Source organism: Jaculus jaculus, chromosome 15 (assembly GCF_020740685.1).
Source record: "Jaculus jaculus isolate mJacJac1 chromosome 15, mJacJac1.mat.Y.cur, whole genome shotgun sequence".
NCBI lineage: Eukaryota > Metazoa > Chordata > Mammalia > Rodentia > Dipodidae > Jaculus > Jaculus jaculus.
The window spans coordinates 67,649,765-67,672,066 of NC_059116.1; the positions used below are offsets into that span (position 1 = coordinate 67,649,765).

At 41.5% G+C, this 22,302-nt stretch overlaps 1 protein-coding gene across 3 annotated transcripts in view; it reads right to left on the bottom strand.

Moving 5' to 3' along the window:
• Nucleotides 1-22,302, bottom strand: part of Camk1d (calcium/calmodulin dependent protein kinase ID) — a 490,150-nt gene that overhangs the window by 168,957 nt on the left and 298,891 nt on the right. For all 3 annotated transcript variants that reach the window (XM_004662370.2, XM_045134686.1, XM_012949634.2), the window contains exon 3: nt 10,687-10,761. In XM_004662370.2, the coding sequence (XP_004662427.1) occupies nt 10,687-10,761 (75 nt within the window). The remainder of the gene's footprint in view (nt 1-10,686; nt 10,762-22,302) is intronic.

Consider the following 22,302-nt stretch of genomic DNA (forward strand, 5'->3'; position numbering starts at 1 on the left):
GTTTGCAGCCGCTGGAAGCCCTGGCGCGCCCATTCTCTCTCTTTCTCTCTGCCTCTTTCTCTCTCTCTCTGTCGCTCTCAAATAAATAAAAATAATAATAAAGGCATGTGCCACCCGGCCTGGCCAAAAATTTATTAAAAAAAAAAAAAAGAAATAGTCTAACAAAAAGATAGCATCTAGCAGAAATTCAGGCATTTCCTTCATTCCATGAGAGAATTAAGAGGTCCAAAGGGTAGTAGAGAAGTCAGAGATTAGTAACAGGCTCTAAGCTAGGATAGCTTGAGGAACAGGGATCTAGCTCGTCTGGCTGCGACTGAATGAAAGGATCAGAGAGAAGTGGAATAGAGATGGAGGGCACACCAGGGGCCAGGACAGGTAGAGCCCTGGAGGTCACTGTTAAGACAAAGTCAGTGGACAGCGAGACGGGCAGGCAGCGGGAGCTTTCAACGAGAGTGACAAGGTATGGTTAACAAACCAAGGAAACGGTGAAGAGGGGCAAAGTTGGGGGAAGAAAGGCAGCTTTGCTTCATGACAGTGCCTTGGGCCTAGGTAGTAGTTGTGGAGGTGATGCGAACTGGTTGGATTTCACTAGATGTCATGAAGCTGCTGACCAGTGGGTTTGTCATCGGGTTGCGGTGTTGGGTCTAAATGATAATTCCAGGTTTGGGAGCCAAGTCATTGGAAGGATGTAACTTCCATTTGCTAAGGGGAGACAGACAGCAGGACAAGCAGATTCTGTGGGACATTTGAGCTTATTTTGGGTCTGGTGAGTAAGTGGTGCATATTGCACAGCCAAGTGAACCTGCTGAGCAGACATTTGGCTATTCCGGGCTGAAGAGAGAAGTTCAGGAGCTACCCCCATATGAAATGTTAAGTCTTATTGGAAAGTTAATGAAATTTAATAAAAATGTAATATATTTCTTTGTATGTAAAATACTTCCAACACAGGGCTGGAGAGATGGCTTATCGGTTAGGGGCTTGCCTGTGAAGCCTAAGGACCCCGGTTCAAGGCTCGATTCCCCAGGACCCACATTAGCCAGATGCACAAGGGGGTGCATGCATCTAGATTAAGTTTGCAGTGGCTGGAGGCCCTGGTGCGCCCATTCTCTCTCTCTTTCTTTCTGCCTTTCTCTGTCTGTTGCTCTCAAATAAACAAGTTAAAAATAAAAATACTTCTAATACATTTGTTTGAATTGTATCAGCTTATAGCTTATGGCTATATCGATTTGTTTCAAATTCTATATAAGTACTAAGAAATCAAGGACTTTTAAAACTCTTCAAAACCAAAGCAAACAAATAAAACAAAACTTCTGTCCACTGACCCAGGCAAAAGAAAAATATGTGACCTCAGGGGTCAAAGCTATTAAGCCTTGCCAAACCAAACCAAAAATAACTGGACAAAAGTAACCGAACAGGCTGCGTGGTGGCACACACCTTTAGTCCCAGCACTTGGGATTGCTGTGAGTTCAAGGCCGCTTGACAGTACACAGTGAATTCCAGGCCAGCCTGGACTAGAGTGAGATACTACCTCAAAAAACCAAAAGAAATAAATAAATAATTGAACAGCCCACAAAATCCTCAAACCTACCCAAAGAAGATACAAAAGTACTGTATTCTGACACATCAAGTATATTCTATCATTTTTTATTTTTATTTTCCATGCTTTTCTTGTCCTTCCCTTAAAAAAGTCTAGATAATTAATAGAAGAAATGAATGAACAGAGCTATTAATTTGAATTTCTAAAATACCTAACATAAAATATCTTTAAACATGTATAATTATGACTTTAAAATACACTTAATATTTAAAATTATTAAATTTCAACATGTAGAATTCTTTGGAACTAGCAAGAGTTAGTATAGAAAATGCTAATTCACCATGTTCGAGCTGATTTTATGCCAGAGATGCAGGGGCAAATTGAAAAATGTAATACACCATATAAATGAACTCATAGACAAAAATTATAGGATCATCTCAATAGATGAAAAAAAGGCATTTGACAAAATCCAACATCCTTTTGTGGAAAAAATCTTGAAGGAACATATTTCAACATAACAAAGGCTATATGTGACAAACTTATACAACATTATACTCAATGAAGGAAAACTCAAATAAAATGAACAAAAATAGGGACATTCTACATGCCAAAAACTATAAAATATGGCCAAGATTAATATAGCAACTAAAGAGAGAAATTGATCATGTTTAAAAGGTGAAAGATCAATTTTTAATTTGTCAGTTGTTTATAAGTTATATAGAGAGTCAATGTAATCCCAAACAAGATTTCCCCAAGCAGATTATTAAGAGTTGATTATAAAGTTTATATGAAAATGTGAGCAATCTATTTTAAAAATGCCAAAGCTATTTTATGAAAGAAAGAGGACTTAAACTACCTGATTTCAAGACTTACTAAAAAGCTAAAACAAACAAAAAGACATTGAGATATTAAAAAGGGCAGATATACAGATTATTCGACCAAACCAACAAATATAGAAATTAACTCATATATGGTCAAAGTAATTGAGAAAATAAAAGGTTTTGCAACAAACGTTCTAAATATTGCACATTCATATAGAAAAACTACTGTTATTTAATTCATAGTATACATAAAATAACTAGAAATTGATTTTAAAAGGCCCAGATTGAATGGCTAGAACTCTAACATTTCAACAGGAAAAATTTTTGCAAACTTGGGTTGAACAAAGACCTCATATAGGAGACAAAAAGAATATACCATTCAACTAAACGTAGAGGCTGATGCCTATAATCTCAGAACTTGGGAGGATGAGGCAGAAGGATTGCTATGAGTAAGATGTCAGGTTGGGCTACACTGTGAATTCCTGGCCAGTCTTGGCTACAGAGTAAGAGCCTATCTCAAAAATAAAAAGAAAGGGAGGAAGAGAAGAAGAGAGGAAGGAAGGGAAGAAGGGGAATGGCAGGGAAGGGAGGCAGCTAGAAAGAAGTAACAGAGAAACACAGAGTAAGCCATTCCTTACTCAAAAGATATCTTTAAGAATGAGGTGAAAGTTTCTTAGGTATGACAACAAAGCATAAGGAACAGCATTCAAAAGCATGTAATACCTAAATTTAAAACTTGTGCTATAAATTATATAATCAAAAAAGGTAGCCGGGTGTGGTGGTGCATGCCTTTAATCCCTGCACTCTGGAGGTAGAGGTAGGAGGATTTCTGTGAGTTTGAGGCCATCCTAAGACTCCATAGTGAATTCCAGGTCAGCCTGGGCTAGAGTGAGACCCTACCTCAAAGAAACAACAAAAAAAGGTAAAAAGACTTTGTGTAGAGAATGTATAAAGAAGACTTACAACATAAAAATAGACAAGTTAATCAAAGCATGGTGCTGTAGTTAGATACATGTTTCTGGGACAAATATCCAACCAGACACAGCCTTTGGGAGGAAGAGATTTATTTTAGGCCTCCAAAATCCAGGGGAAACTCTATCAATGGCAAAAGAAGTTGCTTATGTCCATAGATCCAGGTAGACAGAACCAACTTCAACAAGAAGAACTAATACCAGCAAACATGAACCACAAGAGCTGAAACTTCTCTCCACACACCTAATAGGGATGGACAAAAACACACCTTAGGACTGGACTCCATGATCTGCCACCCCAGTGACATAACCACTAAGCCGTGATCTGCCTGTTGCAGACTGAGGTAGGAAGTTCCATTTTCATAAAACACCTGAGTCTACAGGGCCATACACCCAAGCTATCACATCCAAACTACCACACATGGAAAAGGTTTTAGATGATATCTCTCCAAAGACAATATACTAGTAGCTAATAAGCACAATACCTAGATATACAATCTACTCCTTGTTTTTTGAAATCCAAATATATGCCACACAAAGGCATACCCATGATTATTCATAATACTTTTATTCCTAATAGCTCCCAAAATGCCTAGCAATAGAAAAATAAGTAAAATGTGGAATCTCTATAACAGAATACTATTAAGCAAAAAAAGAATGAGCCACCTGGGTATGGTGGTGCACAGCTACAACCCCAGTGTTGAGAGGTAGAAACAGGAAAAACCGAATCCTAGGCCAGCTTGCACTATGTGAGTTTGAGTCTATCATGGGCTACATAGCAGTTAGTCAACCAAGAGATGCCACTTCACCCATAAAATAGCTATCATCAATAACAAATGTTGGTAAATATATTAGGTGCTTTAACCTTGCTATGAGTAAATAGCTCCCAGAAGGAACTTATATTAAGAGAGGCCTGTTTGGGCTCACAGTTTGGCGGTACAGTCCACGATATTGGGTAAGGTAGGTTGGCTGGACTACTTTGGTCCAAGGTGGCAGAGCCTGTGATTTGGCTCGTTCATATCTCAGTGGATCAGAAGAAGAGACGTGGCCAGAAGCAGGACATTGCTATACCTGTCAAGACTCGTCTGTAGTAGCCAGCTAGGCCCTATATCACAAAAGTTCCACACTCTACCAAAACAAAACCACCTACTGGGAACCAAGTGCTCAAATACATGTTAAAGAATGGAATATTTCATACCTCTACCATACCAGGAAGGATATAGAGAAACAGGAATCCTCATATATAGCACATGGGATTGTAAAATGGCATAGTGATTTTAGACAAAAACTCAGCAGTTCATCAAACTTTCCACTTAACTCATCAATTTTATACCTAGCTATATACCCAAAGCAAATCAAAACAAAGCCACACACACAAAAATTCAAACAAATATGCCAGGCATTGTTATTAACAATAGCCAAAAAATACATCTAATTATTTAACAACTGATGTGTGAATAAATAAAATAAATGTGGTATAACCACATAAAAGAGTATTTGGCAATAAAAAGGAATAAAGCATCCACATATGCTACGATGTTAATAAGTCCTGTAAACATTAAGTTTATTAGAAGAAGTTAGACACACATAACAACATATTATATGATTCCATTTCTAAGAAGAATCTAAAATAGATTAATCCACTGAGAACAAAAATAATTGGTTGCCAGTAGTTGGGAAAGAAGAAATTGAAAGTAACTGTTAAATGAGTACAGAGCTTCCTTTACAAAGACAATATGTCCTAAAATTAACTTGTGCAGATGGTTGCATAACCTTATGTCAATAATAAAAACATTTATTCATATGCCTTCAATTGAGTTGGTAAATTATATAGCGTGAGCTACATCTCAACAAAGCTATTTTAAGACATGTTTGAGAAAACAACAAAACAATCTGGGAGAATAAAAAAGATACATACACACACACACACATATATATATATATGCACACATACACAAACATGCATACATATGTAAATAATATAAAAAGAACACTTACAACCCAAAAATATGGTGCTAATCCAATACAGATTGGGAAAAAGTTTAGAAAACATGATTTAACAATAATAGCCAAAAAAAGACAGCCAGCTAAAAACCTAAAGCCCAATCAGGGCATAACAAGCTGGTGACCATCATTACTCATCAGAGAAATGCAAATCAAAACTACAATGAGATAATGCTACACATCCCTTGAAGTGTATAGAAGACTGAAAACTCCAACAATTAACAAGAATGTAAAGCAACAGTAATTTACATGCACTGCTGGCATAAAAGAATAAAAGGGTATAACTGCATTAAAAAAAATCAGTTTCTAGTGTGGGGAGAGAGGGTATTACCATGGGATATTTTTTATAATCATGGAAGTTGTTAATAAAAAAAAAATTGAAAAGAAGAAAAAAGTTTCCTAAAAAGTTAAACACAATACCTAGATACAACCTACTCACTCTACTCCTTGTTTTTTTGAAATCCAAATATGTGCCACACAAAGGCATGCCCATGATTATTCATAACACTTTCATTCCTAATAGCTCCCAAAATGCCTAGCAATAGAAAAATAAGTAAAATGTGGGATCTCTATAACAGAAGACTATTCAGCAAAAAACGAATGAGCCATCTGGTGGTACCCAGCTACAACGCCAGTGCTTGAGAGGTAGAAGCAGGATCCTAGACATGAGTTTGAGTCTATCATGGGCTACACAGCAGGAAAATCTCAAAAACACTGAGGCATGCTACTACGTGGATGGTGGATACATATCTGAAAAAGTATGAGTGAAGTAAGGCAGACACAAAAGGATACTTACTAAATGACTCCATTTCTAGAATATTTTAGAACATTCTAAATCATTTGTGGGTTGCGGGTGAGGGAAGGAAGACTGACAAGAGAATAAGAATATTGCTAGGGAAACATAAATTGTGGGTACTTTTGGTATGTGTAGCATTGGGGTGTGTGTGCATGCGTGCATATGTAATATGCATAGTATTGTGTGTGTTGTGTGTGTGTGTGTGTGTGTGTGTGTGTGTGTGTGGTGTTCATGCTCCACGTGCACAAGTGTGGAGGCCAAAGAAGAAATCTGGGTGTCCTCTGTCGCTCTTCCACGTTGTTTCCTTGAGATGAAGTTTCCCATTAAGCCTGGAACTGCCATGTTTTTCAGTCCGACTAGCCCCAGTGATCTCCTGTCTATACCCGCCCCACCAAGATTGGGGTTACAGGCATGCATGGACATGCCTGGCTTCTGATGAGGGTGCTGGGGATTGAAATGGGGCCCTCCCAGAGCCTCATGATTATGTGGCAAATGCTCCTACCCCTTGCTATCTCCCCAGCCCTGGCATGATGACCATGATGGTGGGCTCACAAGCCTGAATACCACATTCACCCCTGGGCTGCCCAGTTTAAGGAAATGTACCGTATTGTGTGTGATTTATGCGTCAACAAACTTTTACAAGACTAATGAGAACCAAAGAAAAACAAATCAATGCAAGTGGACATTTTGTAACTGGCATCTCCAAAGTTCATGCAAACAATGCTCCTGACTGCTCGATGGCACTTTGTGGTTTTTACGAGGTTCAACACTCACTGCAGCTAGGCCAGAGCTCTGTGGCTAATTTACCTATCAAATCTCATCCAGTGCCTCCCAGAGGTCCGCCCCGGCCTCATTCCTCTCTAACTTACTGCAAAGGCTGCAGGAGTGTGGCCCACATTCATGGGGTTGTCTGTAACTGTGAAAGAGAGATGTTATTGAGATAAAACACATGATGGGCGTGGCATAACTGTGCCAACCACATGATCCCCAAGCTTTGATCTAAGGTTGGGTACCTTCCAGACGCTTCCATGCTCTCGTGACAACTCATCTTTACATACATTTCTGCTGGTAAACATACAACCAAGTTGTTTAGAAAAGCAGAACTGAAATCTACTTGGACTTTATCTTGGTAAAAACTGAAGACCATCTGCAAAGACATCCTGATGAAATGATACAGACGTATACAAACAAACTAGCATGGACTGAGGACCCACTTTCTGTGACAGTTTCCCACACATTCCTCGTACTCACTACTCATTATGTCCTCTAAAGCAAATATTATTATCATCTTCATTTTTCCCATTATGGAAATTGATCTTCAATGAGACCTGGCCATTTGCTCAAATTCACCTAGCTACTGGATGGCAGAGCTGTGATTTACATATTAGAGTACTCAAAGTGACATTCAGTATGCTTACACACACACACACACACACACACACACACACACACACACAACTAAAGCAAGTAACTACATAGAATTTCAGAGTCTACTGTTTGTCCTTTCTGCATGGCCAACCAAAAGCACAGCATTAAACACACTGACATGTTATGGAGTGTACACTTATCATCAAAATGTTAGATTCTTATGAAGCCATCAATATTTGAAAATGACTCACATAAAGAGTAGACATAAGACAAAACAAAGTTACATGAGCTTCCAGAGTATCCCTAAATCTGGGGAGAATGATTGCTTTTTCAGAAAAAAAAAAAACAGAAATACGGAAAATCATAAAACTAATGGCAAAACAAGGAAGTAGAGAAAATTTTCCTTGGACAATGTTTCAGTTAACATTGGACCAAGAAATTAAGAAATTGCTTAAGAGCTGGAGAGGTGGCCCAGATGTTACGTGTGCTTCCTACAAAATCATGAGGGCCTGAGAGCACCTGAGTTTGGATCTACAGAACCCATGTAAACACTTGTAGGTGGCCCACATACTGTAACCCCAGTCCTGGTGGGGGGCAGAGCAGGATAATCATTGGGGCTCCCCAACAGCAAGCTTTGGAATCAATAAAGAGACTTCATCACAAGGGAAAACAGGCAGCAGGTGATGGATGGATAAACTTAATCGTCTCCTCTGTTGCTAAGCAGCCCACAGAGTGCCGCAGGCAGTGTTACAGTTCTGCATTAGCACATACACCCATACATACCACCCAACATACAACACACCAAAAAGCCCTGGCCTGATAGTTCCAGTGAAAAATCAGATGCTTCTAGTTTGGACCTTTTAAATTTATTTATGCAGGCTGGAGAGATGGCTCAGTGGTTAAGCGCTTGCCTGTGAAGCCTAAGGACCCCGGTTCGAGGCTCGGTTCCCCAGGTCCCATGTTAGCCAGATGCACAAGGGGGCGCATGCGTCTGGAGTTCGTTTGCAGAGGCTGGCAGCCCTGGCGCGCCCATTCTCTCTCCCTCTATCTGTCTTTCTCTCTGTGTCTGTCACTCTCAAATAAATAAATAAAAAACCTTAAATAAAAGAAATTTATTTACGCAAAAAAGTCATCACCTACTAAAGTATTTAATGATTAAATAAATGCCCAGTGACACTTACTTGCATTTTATCAAGATCTCCATGTAATAGATCATTTGAACCTTCATAAGGAGCACATGAAAACTTGTCAGACTAACCTAACCATCAATTCTTGTGCCTATCTCTGACAACTCAAAGTCTGAAAATCATGAGTAGCTAATAAAAGTAAGCGTATCTATTTTGATCGTCAACAAAAGTCATCTTCAGTCATAAAACTCAATAACGTGGTGGCCTAGAATTTGTGTATTTGGGTCGTGGATACAGAGAACCCTAGAGAAGTTTCCATGCCATAATTCTACGAAATACTGACCTGGGACGTCCTAGCAACATAACAAGAGTAAAGAATTTTGTGAGTGGGAAAGCTAATTTCATCTTAACTTTAAAATATATATATATATGTTCTAGTCACTGCATTCATGGCCTCACAGAGACTGTGGTCGCCGGCACAAGATCAGTACAATTTGGGGCCCATCAACATTCCATCATCGGTGATGGAAGGAGGGCTTGGGGCCTCCCCTGAGAATACGGGCAGCTAACTGTTGCTGGGAGACATTTTCTGCACTGGTGTGGTCACTGGTGGGATCCATGCGCTCTGGCAAATAACCCCCACCATGGTCATGCAGGCAACTATAACTGAATTACGTGGGCCACACCCCCACACAAGAAAAAACAGACAGCAAAGTGGAAGAAAGACTAGTTGAGAAGAAGGGGTTCAGTGGAAGGAAGATATGTAAGGGGGAAAGAGAAGGTAATGGGAGAGGATTTGATCAAAATACACTCTATATACATGTACATATATATGCGTGTATGTACAAAACTATCAGTAAAAGTCTTAAAAAAAAGGAAAAAGCAGGGCTGGGGAAATGGCTTAGCAGTTAAGATGTTTGTCTGCAAAGCCTAAGGACTCCGGTTCGATCCCCCAGGATCCATGTAAGCCAGATGTACAAGAGGGCGCATGTGTCTGGAGTTCCTTTGCAGTGGCCATAGGCCCTGGCATGCCCATTCTCTCTTTCTCTCTCTCTTAAATAAATAATTTTTTTTAAAAAAAAGGAAAAATAGATTTGTACTGATGATTTAATAAGTATTTAAGTGAATTAAATCATGGACCCTCGCCGGATATGGTGGTGTACGCCTTTAATCCCAGCACTGGGGAGGCAGAGGTAGAAGGATCGCCATGAGTTCCAGGCCACCCTGAGACTTCATAGTGAATTCCAGGGCAGCCTGGGCTAGAGCGAGACCCTACCTCGAAACAAAACAAATCAAGGACCCTCAAAAATTAACATGAGGGCTAGGCTAATATCTTATTGGTTAAGGCACTTGTCCACGAAACCTAAGGATCCAGGTTCAATTCCCAAGTACCCACATAAGCCAGATGCACAAGGGGCACATGTTTGTCTGTGGTGGCTACAGGCCCTGGCATGCCATTCTCTCCTGCTTTCTCTCTCTTAAATAAATAATAACATGTTCAATTCATCTCTATCTGAATATCCAAGTTTCTTCCATTCTTTTGGTTGTTAGTGGACCATAGGGATCTAACAGAGGTGGTATGTCACCATCTGAGTCCAGCGACTTTCTTTCCTCATGTTTGCCATGAATCCCCAGTTCAGTTACAAGTGCATGAGTCCGTCAGAGGCGTGGAGAAGGGAAGGGACAGAGCCCAGAGCTGCCATCTGCTTCCCTCCCCCGACACCCCTGGGAATGAAGACAAGGGTGGGCGTCTCTCCTGGAGACCGAGCAAAGCGTCCTTTCTCAGTGAGCCCACTGACGCAGCTGCAGAAGCAACGTCTGGCTCTGGCTCGTGGAAAGCCATGGGGACGCTCTGCAATAGGCGTGTGGGGCCCCACTGTTAGAATTCAGCCAAGCTTAACCACACACAATACCCACTGAGGTTCACAGATGCCCATGGTCCCTTTAGGGGTCCTTGTTCTCCATTGCCCCACAGATGCCGCCATCCCCAGCCTATGGCATTCATTCATTTGGACACTGGAGTCTACAGCGCGGTTTGGTAGTCATCAAACAAGGTACTTACAGCTGCATGACCAAGTACAGGTGATTGGGGCTTTCATAAATATCTTCCAGGGCAACAATGTTTTCATGCTTTATCCTAAAAGAAAGAAAGCACACACAGACAATGGTAAGGATGGGTACACGTGAACTGTTTTTAAAAGGTCATTATAGAAGGGGAAAAAAAAGTTACAAGATGGAATCGTAGCTTCTTGGTGACAACCTAAACTCCCCACCATCAAACTTTCCCGGGTTCCTTTCCCAGTCTCATTCCCTTAGCCCTATTGTTCTGCCTTCTTACAGCTCCGTGCCCTCAAAGGTACCAACATTGGGCAAGTGTTCTTCACACATACCCCATGAGGCAGATCACTCAAAACCCTCTGAAGCCCAGCGTGGTGGCGCACGCCTTTAATCCCAGCACTTGAGAGGCAGAGGTAGGAGGATCACTGTGAGTTCGATGTCACCCTGAGACTCCACAGTGAATTCCAGGTCAGCCTGGGCTAGAATGAGACCTTACCGCGAAAACAACCAAAACCAAAACCAAACAAAAACCCTCTTAAATTGCGAGGCCCAGCCCCAGTGGCTGAACCCCTGGGAAGAATGTAACTTTTCCTGGCTACAGAGATGGCTCAGCAAAGCCTGACAACCCAGGTGTGATTCCCCACCGCGCATGGAAAGCCACACGCATAAAGTGGCACATGTGTCTGAATTTCATATGCAGTAACAGAAGGCCTTGGCACAACCATTCTCATTCTCTCTCTTCCCTTATCCCCCCCCCACATAATTTTTTTTAAAGCTTAAAATAGGGGCTGGATGGAGGCTTAGAGGTTAAGGTGTTTGCCTGCAAAGCCATAGGACCCAGGTTTGATTCTCTAGGACCCACATTAGCCAGATGCACAGAGTGGCACATGCATCTGGAGTTCGTTTGCAGTGGCTGGACGCCCTGGCATACCCATTCTCTCTCTCTCTGTTAAATAAATAAACAAATAAATAAATAAATAAGCTAAAAATATAAATTTAAAAAGGAAGACTGCAACTGTGTAACTGCTCCTTCTGTGGTCTCAGATCAGGATCAGTCCAGAGGCTAGTTTGAGAGTGAGTTGTGTGTATACCCACCCCTCCTGAGAGCCTATATGTGCCAGGGAAGTTTCATGGCCATATTCATGAGCTGAGAGCAGGCAAAGAAACCCAGCCTGACTACCCCACTGCAGTGTACGTTTATCCCGTTATCAAACGTCAGTTCAGTACTGAGGTGAACTAGACTAATGAATTCAAAGTGTGGTTCTCACCAGGCACCCCTGGTTTCTCCTGGGAGCTTAGAAATTCAGATTCTCAGGCCTCACTTGCACAATGGAGAATGGTATCCCTGAGTGCAGAGCTCAGGAATCTGTGTGTATTTTTTTTTAAACCTTAAGGTCTAGGAACATGGCTCAGTTGATAAAGTGCTGTTGCACAAATGTGATGAACTGAAATCAGATCCCAGAACCCACGTAAATGCCAGGCATGACGGTGCATGCCTGTAATCCCAGCGTTTGACACATTAGAGTAGCTGAATCAGCAAGTTCTGGGTTCAGTAAGAGACGTTGTGTCAATAAACAGTGTAGAAAGTGATTGAGGAAAACACCTGATATTGCCCTCCAGCTTCCACATGCACGTGTGCACTCACAAGCACACACACACACACACACTCTATATGTATCCTGTCTTACACACATGCACACACACACCATATATACACACACACACAAAAGATCCTCAGACAACGTATATGCACACAGTCATGCTGGAGGAAGACGGTATTAGCTCAGTGCTTCTCAAACCTCAGTGTACAAATGAAGCCCCTCTGATGGGGGCATGGGGTGGGGTCTGCACCTCTCAGTGGCTCCCAGCTGCAGACACTGCTGCCTGAGGAGCAGAGTCCCAAGGAAAGCAGCCGAGGAGAAGGGAATGGCCGCATTCCTGCTTCGAGAGCTATCCATGAAGCACTGTCTTAGCTCAGAATGAAAGGATCAACATTTATTCAATGCCTTTGAGGGAAGGATCATTTCATTATTCAATGAGCTAATTCACTCTTACTGCAAGTCTCTCACGAGAAATCATTGCTAAACCATTCAAAATCAAGTGCGGAGCACGCAGATTCTTGTGAGCCCCTTGAAAACAGATGCCACACAATTCTGTTTGCTTCTCTGTTTAATAAATATCTGCTACATGGATGATTTTTGAAGGTCATTTTCACAAAAACAGGAAGAAATCACATTATGGATACACTTGGTGAACACTGAGAAAATCTTCCTGGGAACGGACCAGAGTATTACCTTGATTGTGCATGGAAAGACATTAGCTAAACTTGGCCATACTCAAGTTTGATGTCTACAGCTCTTCCTAGTTAATGCAGTTGTTTCCAAGAGGTGAAATAATTGCACTAAATTCTCATTTAAGCCAGGCATGGTGGTGCACGCCTTTAATCCCAGCACTTGAGGGCAGAGGTAGGAGGATCACTGAGAGTTCAAGGCCACCCTAAGTGTACATAGTGAATTCCAAGTCAGCCTGGGCTAGAGTGAGACCCTAACTCAAAACAACGACAACAAAAACGTCTCATTTACCTGCCTCTCGTGCAGAACATCTACTTAATGGTCAGTGGAGGCTACTGCTAGATGGAGTACTAAGCACATGCTACAAGTGAATTCTAGATAAACAACAAATAAATGCCTTTTAGTATAAATATATTCAAAGTACGGCAATATTGTTTGTTTGAAACTTAAATGTAACTGGGCGCCCTATATTTTTATGTACTGTCTATGATCACTCCAGTTGTAGGAGCCACTAAACTCGGCTTAGAGATCGGCACCTGCAGAGTCCTAACTCCTTTTGGTGGTTAAGCCAAGAAGGCTGCTTCAGTCCTACAGTTTGGTCATTAAGTAGATCACAGCAAGACTCACCTGCGAACAAGGCATCTGTCCAGCCCAGATGGCAGACGCTAATAAAATAAGAGGACATTCGCCTTGTCGGGAGCTTGGGATGGAGAGTCCGCCATGTCTTACAGGAGTGCTGACTAGACATTCATTTCTCTACTCCTCGGAGTGCTGCAGAGAGGAACTGCAGATGACAGGGACAACCAAACTGGAAATGGCTAAAATGACACCCCTTGCTCACTACCCCCTGTCAAATAAACAGCGTATCATGGGTCGGGCAATCGTCATTCACCGAGTTTCTGTGAGTCCTCTGGCAGCATACAGAAAAAATGTAAGGATTTGTCCTCAGAATGCTCCTCTGGATGGAGAACGCTGCAGAGCAATCCAAAAAGCATTGAAGGTAAGAGAAAGCAGAACTCTGCACAGGTCGGAATTGGGGCAAAGGTTTCCAGAAAATGCTAGGGTTGAGCTGGGGTGGGTGATGCTTGAGTAAGCTTGCTTGAGACATTTCAAGTAAATCCTAAAATGGCCTCTTAAGAAAAGTGGTTTAATTAACTTGCAACTATTAGAACATAGCAAAAGAAAACATTCTGACATCGCCCATTTGTTTTCATCCACTTTATTAGACCCTCAGATCCCTGATGGTTATGTTCAAACTAAACTGAACATTTTAAATTTTATTGTGCATAGATTATCTGTACAAAAGGATGTGTTGATACCCATACATTTCTAGGGCTAGGGCAAGCTACATCTTGTATGTATGTATGTATGTATGTATATATGTATGTATGTATATATGTATATATATATATATATATATATATATATATATATATACACACACACACACACACACACACACACACACACACACGCTTGTCACATACTGAAGTTATTCTCATTATCTATTTAACAAATATTCGTTGGCCATCCACCGTGTACTAGGCACAACCCTAGGTGTTATGAATTCAGATTAAGACATGAGAAAGATACCTTGGCCACCACGAGTGCATGTGGGTTGTACCTAAGAACCATTCCCAGAAGTCTGTCTTGTATTCACAGAGTAGCCTCCAAATGATTAAAAGCCACTTCTATGAGCCACAGCCATAACTTTTAAAAATATTTTTATTTTATTTTAATTTATTTTACAAAGAGAGGGAGAGAAAGAGGCAGATAGAAAGACAGAGACAGGGCTGAAGAGATGGCTTAGCAGTTAAGGCAGTTGCCTACAAAGCCAAAGGACTTCAGTTCAATTCCTCAGGACCCACGTAAGCCAGATGCACTAGAGGGTGCGTGCATCTGGAGTTCGTGTGCAATGGCTAGAGGCCCTGACGCACCCATTCTTTCTCTCAAATAAATAAATAAAAATAAAAATATTAAAAAAAAAAGAATTAAGAGAGAGAATGGGCGTGCCAGGGCCTCCGGCCACTGCACACGAACTCCAGACACGTCACCGCCATGTGCATCTGGCTTACGTGGATCCTGGGGAATTGAACCTGAGTCCTTTGGCTTTGCAGGCAAGCACCTTAACCGCTAAGCCACTCCTCCAGCCCCCACAAGTTCTTCTTTTACATTGTCTTGCATTTTTCCTCACCATCAATCCATCTCCTCATAATGCAGCTGATATGTCTCTCATCACTCTGTATCACTTACGTGTCCACACTATGGTATTTAGAAGCAAAGGTTAGATCCAGGTGGGAAAACAGCATCAAAAATGGGGAGTTAGGGGATGGGGAGATGGCTTGGTGGAGAAAGCACTTGTCAGGGTTCAGCACCCCTACAAGTGCTGAGCAGGCATAGCAGTTCATCTGCAATCCCAGCAGTTAGGAACTAGAGACGGGGTCCCAGGGATAAGCTGGCTACCTATATAACCCAAACCAGTGAGGTCTGGGCTCTTGGAAAATATACTGGAGTGCAATCACATAAGACACCCAACTTCTGACCTGCACGCATACATGCAAACACACACAACAAATACAGAGTATTAAAAGAGAGCAGAACTACTAACCAATGTGAGCTGGATATCAGGATTTTCAAACACAATATAACATCGGAATCTTTTTTTTCCTCAGTTGTATAACTGTTGCTACATAATAAGCTCTGTCTTGATCAACACTGTCTTCCCTAGCACCAAGAAAGGTCATGGCCCAGAGTATATTTGTTGAATGAATGAAAGAAGGAAAGACAGAAAGGGAGAGAGAGGGAAAGAATGAAACGGAACTTAAGCCCAGAACCAAATCATCAGGCCATGTTGACTGAGCTTTTCCTGAACAAGATTTCACTTCTTACTCAGGCTTGGTCTTCTGGGCTCCCGGCCCTCAACCTCATCTTCGTGGCTCTTGTTTGTTCTGTGCAGCACTGGGGATTGAGCCCACGGGTTTGAGCATGCTCTCAAGCTCCTTACCACTGAGCCACACTGCCAGCCTCCAGCTTTGTTGAACCCAGTCTCCTTGGGAATGTGGTGCTTCAGATGAGCAATGGTACTCTGAATCTTGAATCACCCCGATATTTCATTTATCATCCCTCCCAACTTAGGGCCATCTGTATATCTGGTATGTGCCCATCCTCTTTGTTTTCTTCTGAAGTTCACAATAAAAATTTTAACTAGAGGCCCCAACCAAGACAAGTGACATTGATCAGCTGGCTTTGGTTGCTCTTTAGTTGCAAATCCCAAAGTACTATCATTCACTCCATCTTTTACCATCGATGCATACAAAGACAATGAGATGCTTAACTGAAATGACATTCTTCTGCTCTGTACATCACACGAGACTATTAAAAAGAGAAATGAGATGTTCGGGAAGATTTGTTCTTAGTAAACCCACATTAGCTCCTAGCAACCACTATAGTCTTTACTAAATGATCACAAACCATCTGCTTAATTTTTTTTTATTCCAGAATTTTACTGTGTATTCAAGTCAAGCTTCTCAGTCTATATATCACATATTCTACCACTTTTATATTTTGGAAATGTGACATTGTCTCTGATATTGTTTTTCCGAACATCTCAACTATAATTCTTTTATGTTAAGTGCAACTGCCTCAGTCCCCCCAGGATATAACAAATCTAAATGTATGATGAATAAATTTTATACCTTCCTTTATAAACCCTTCTCACATAGCAGCTTTACTATACCATTTGTTAAGTGTTAACTAGGTGTCAAGACTACACTAGTATTATTACTTTTGTTTGGTGCTAAGCACTAAACCCAGGGCTTCTAGCATGCATTTTTGTCACTCCTTACACCATCAGCCCCCAGGGACTTTCAAATATATTCTTTCATATTAACAATACTCCTATACTTAAAGTGGGTATTATTTTCCCAAGTTTCAAATGTGGGAGGAGGGAGGCTGGTATCTAAGAGGCTAAATATTTCAATGTGATATAACTCATAGCTGGTATTGTTGAGATTTGATCTAAGAATTTTCAGACAACCAACCAATGTTGAAGTTATTGTACATAACGTCATATTAGCTAAGTTGTGAGACTATCCAAGAGTTCACATGAATTCAGAGTTATTCACATAATATGGTAACATCTAAATCAAGTTAATAATTTCATGCCTAGCAATACAATATCTATTCCTGGGGGTACAAGGACCTGTTGACGTGCCCTCAGCATAGAGGATGCCCTCATGCTAGCTGGGTGGATACACTGTGGCTAGTGACATCCCAGTGGGTCAAAGAAAACCAGAGGGGAGGTACCCAGAAATAGAAGGGACAGTTTAGAGTTCAGAGAGAATGACTGCAAAAAGCCTCCAATCAGCCCACACTGTATCTCATCAAGATGGAGACAAAGTGGACAGAGAAAAAAATGTGGAGATGTCAGTTACATGCCAACGGAAGACTAGGTTCTTTCAACTTGCATCGCTAAGTCCCTATTAAGTCAACATCTAGCCTTTCCAAGGCATGGTCAAGGGACCATGCATCCATGAGAAATGTTCCCTGCCAAGCGGCAAAACCCTCTGAAATGTGCATGATTTAAACTAATGTCACTGAAAGCAACCTTAGATGTTGAAAGGAACCTCATTTAATTTTTAAGCATTCATCTACCAGTCCCCACAGCAAACATGAGCTGATCTGTCTATGTGCAGAGGATAAACGCTTTCAATGCAATCTACATTGAGGTCTCCATAATCCCCAGTAATGGACAGAAGAGATAGAAAAAAGGAAGCCAGCGTAGCAGAGGGAGAAAGCTGGCTGGCATGGGAAAACAGCACATGGGTATTGATGCCCACACACGCGGTAACAAACAGCCAAGCAAGAGACCCCCAGAAAGAACCGGGAGAACATTTTTAAGTTAATTTAAGCAAAAAGAAAAGCCAGCAGTGCCGAATGTACAAGTGGACCCCGTCCCCAAGCCTCCAAGCTGGAGGGAATATCAGAACATAAAGGGCAGACACGCTACTGAACACATATGCTTCCACACAATGATAGCACTACCTTCCCTCCAGGGTAAGTTCTCACAGCTCCAGGACTAGTCATCAGGGAAATGCAGATTAAAACTACATTGAGATTCCATCTCACTCCTGTCAGATTGGCCACCATCATGAAAACAAATGATCATAAATGTTGGCGGGGATGTGGAAAAACAGGAACCCTTCTACACTGCTGGTGGGAATGCAATCTGGTCCAACCATTGTGGAAAACAGTGTGAGGTCCCTAAAACAGTTAAAGATTGATCTACCATATGACCCAGCTATAGCACTCCTAGGCATATATCCAAAGGACTCATCTCATTTCCTTAGAAGTACGTGCTCAACAATGGTTATTGCTGATCAATTTATAATAGCTGGGAAATGGAAGCAGCCTAGATGTCCCTCAACTGATGAGTGGATAATGAAGATGTGGCACATTTATACAATGGAGTTCTACTCAGCGTAAAGAAAAATGAAGTTATGAAATTTGCAGAAAAATGGATGGACCTGGAAAGGATTATACTAAGTGAGGTAACCCAGGCCCAGAAAGCCAAGCGCCACATGTTCTCTCTCATATGTGGATCCTAGCTACAGATGATTGGGCTTCTGCGTGAGAAGGAAAATACTTAGTAGCAGAGGCCAGTAAGTTAAAAAGGAGACATAAAGGGAAGAGAAAGGAAGGGAGGAGGGTACTTAATAGACAAATTTTGTATTCTGTACTAAATGATGAAAGTTGCCAGGCATGGTGATGCACATCTTGAATCCCAGCACTCGGGAGGCAGAGGTAGGAGGATCGCTGTGAGTTCGAGGCCACCCTGAGACTACATAGTGGTCAGCCTGGGCTAGAGTGAATCCCTACCTCGGAAAACCAAAATATTAATTAATTAATTAAATGATGAAAGTAAACCTCCACCACTCCTACACACTTTACCCTTTCTCCTCACCACAGAACACAGAAAGTGGCTTGAGTGACTGGTTCATCAAGTCTCCTGAGGGCCACACTACTCCATTTTCATGATGAAAGGTTACTCAGCATGAATAGTGGATACCACAGACATTAGGGCTTTATTCGCTTGTTAAACCCAAGCTTGCTAGACTGTATTTCTGCCCAACTTTACAAAGAGGTGTTTTTTTTAAATATTGATTAAAATTATTAATATTAGGCTCACCAAAATAGATCAATAATCCTGCACACAAAGGCTCACACAACGAATAGTCAAACCATATAAACAAGTGGGGAGTTAAGTTGGTTCTCAGCCCTAAATATGTTTCAGATTTCCTCACTGATAAACAAGCATTCAAATATTTACCCTCATTATCTATGTAAATGTCAACACATTTATACAAATATCCATATAAAATGTACATATGTATATATGTAAATGTACATATAGATCATTGTCTATACAGAGATCTTGTCAATTGAGAATAAAAGCAAGCCACGCTAGGAATGAACAGAATTAAAAATCCAAAGCTAGGCTGGTGTGATAGCTCAGCAGTTATTGGCCCAAGTTTGATGCCCCAGTACCCATGCACAAAATGGCACATGGAGTCTGTTTGCAGCAGCTGGAGGCCCTGGTGTGCCCATTCCCTCTGTATGTCTCTCTTCTGTCTCTCTTTGCTTGCAAATAAATGAATGAATGCATAAGTAAATAATATTTTTTAAAAATCCAAAGCTTCTGTCACTTCTCTTTGCTGCCAGCAGATGGAGACATAACCAATAGGAGACTAAGGAGGAAAGACTGGTAATCAAGCAACATCTTAAACCTGCAGGTCAGTTTTGCCATTGTATTGTTGGTTTTGAAGGATTAAATACCACATGATTAGATCTCGCTACTAAATGAGCTTTTCTTTAATCCCTTCAAATTAAGTAAACAAAGGCTGGATATGCGGCTCAGTTGTTGGAGTGCCTACCATGCCCAAGGCAGGGGGATTGGAGTCCTAGGACCACATATAACTGAGTATGGTGGCACACATCTGTAATGGCAACGTTGTCACGGTACAAGGCTACCACTGACTCCAGAGCGAGTTTGAGGTAAGCCTGGACTTCATGAGACTGTCTCAAAATAAAAAAAGTAAGTAAATAATCACTCGTGCACACAGACCTCACTGTATAAAGAGCTTCCCAGACGTATTTAATACAACACACGGCATGGAAGGTGAGAAGAAGCCAGTCATCTCTTGCATGTTCGTAGGGAAGCACTATGGGAGGAGACACGAAAATGCTGCAGTATCTCCATCTCACCGCATTTTAGTTACATCAGCGTCCGGGGCCTCAGCTTCCATATCCAAGGTCCTTTCCAATGCTACCAATCAATGACTCTGAAATGGCAACAAGGCCAAGCGCATAGAGGTATATATGAGACCCACAACACCTGCTTCCAAGCCAAGAGTTGGTGTTCTCTGGAACTGTCCTATCCTTCCCACACAGGAGCCTGATTACAAAGTCCGGCTCCCACAGATTGCTCTGCAGCATGGGTCATTCTGCCAGCTAGACATGGAATTTCCTGAGACATGAAGTCATTTAAGCGGGAAAGGCCTGCTTTTCCTTCTCACACCATCAGCCTCCACAATGGCCTGATCCTATAAAGAAATGATGAAGTGAGTTGTTCATGTGTAAAACAGCTCTGGAAGATTCAGTAGGGTCTTAAATGTCTTTAGTCCAAAGAGAAATAAGTTAACAATTAAGTGTGAAAAATACAGCATTTAGCACATGTCGCTCGATAAATGGTTATGAAAGAATGAATGGATGAGTGAATGAATGAATGAGCACTTCATTCTGGCCTTCCTAATGCCTTACAGATTATAGGCAAATACTGATAAACTCACAAAAGGTTGAATTGTTTGAGCATGCCAGTGGGTCTCCAGATTTGGTGAAAGTCAGAATTGCCTGAGAAGTTTTAAAATACACTATCACATGGCAGGGGGTGAGGCTCAATGGTAGAACACCAAAACAAAAGCCCAAAGAAATAAAAAATAACAACCTGCTACTGCTGTGCGTATGGCTTGGGTGTGACCTATGCAGGTGATTTTTAAATTTTTTTTTTTATTTGTTTGAGAGTGACAGACACAGAGAGAAAGACAGATAGCGGGAGAGAGAGAGAATGGGCGCGCCAGGGCTTCCAGCCTCTGCAAACGAACTCCAGACGCGTGCGCCCCCTTGTGCATCTGGCTAACGTGGGACCTGGGGAACCGAGCCTCGAACCGGGGTCCTTAGGCTTCACAGGCAAGCGCTTAACTGCTAAGCCATCTCTCCAGCCCTAAATTTTTTTTAATATTTATTTATTTGAGAGGAAGAGAAACAGAGAGAGAGAGAGAGGGAATGGGCATGCCAGGTCCTCTGGCCATTGCAAACAAACTCCAAACACACGTGCCACATGTGTCTAGCTTAAGTGGGTACAGAGGCATGAAACCTGGGTCCTTAGGCTCCACTATGCCATCTCTCCAGCAAGGGTTTTTGTTTGTTTGCTTTTGTTTTGTTTCATTTTTTTTTTTTAAGCCTTCCAAGTGATCCAAAAGTATGGCATATAGTGAGTTGCTAAATTATTAAAAAGGGAACTTTTAGCTACTTGGGAGTTAGTGATTCCACAGTTTTAATGGCCATTTTAAATTTATCCTGGCTGGATACGTTTCCTTGACAATAGATCCGATATTAATGGTAAGATTCAGGTATCTTGAGGACAAAGGTTCAAGACCATGTGGTCAGGACATCACTCTTCTCAGGAGAGAGCATGACAAATGGACACCTTCTGACCAGTTACCTATAACAGTCGCTTACAATATTTCTCAGTGAAGCTTTGAAACGTTTTTTAGGGGATGTTATTTCCTTCTTTGGGTATTGGCTGCCTTTGGCAAAGACTAATATACCTGCCTTGGACGCTTTTAATATGAGAACAGACAGCTGGAGTCTCAGAGAACATCGAGGTGCTTTTCCTCTCAGAATAGAGAGTAGCCCTCGTAACTTAAGAGTTACTGCTCTCGCTGACCTCAGCACGCGGCCCCAAAAGCAGCGTGTTAGTTCCTCTGCTCATGGCAGAGGTAAAATACCCGACAAGAAGCAAGTGGGTTTATTTCAGCTTACACCTGGGAAGGAGATACATTCTCTCTGGTGGAGAAGGCATGGGAGCAGGAACTGAAGGCACATGTAACTATATACATACATATATATGACAACATGTATCAGCACATGTAACTATATATACATATATACATATACATAACACCATATATAGGCACAGATAACTATACACACACATACATATAAAAACCACTATATATAGGCACATGTAACTATATATACATATACATAAC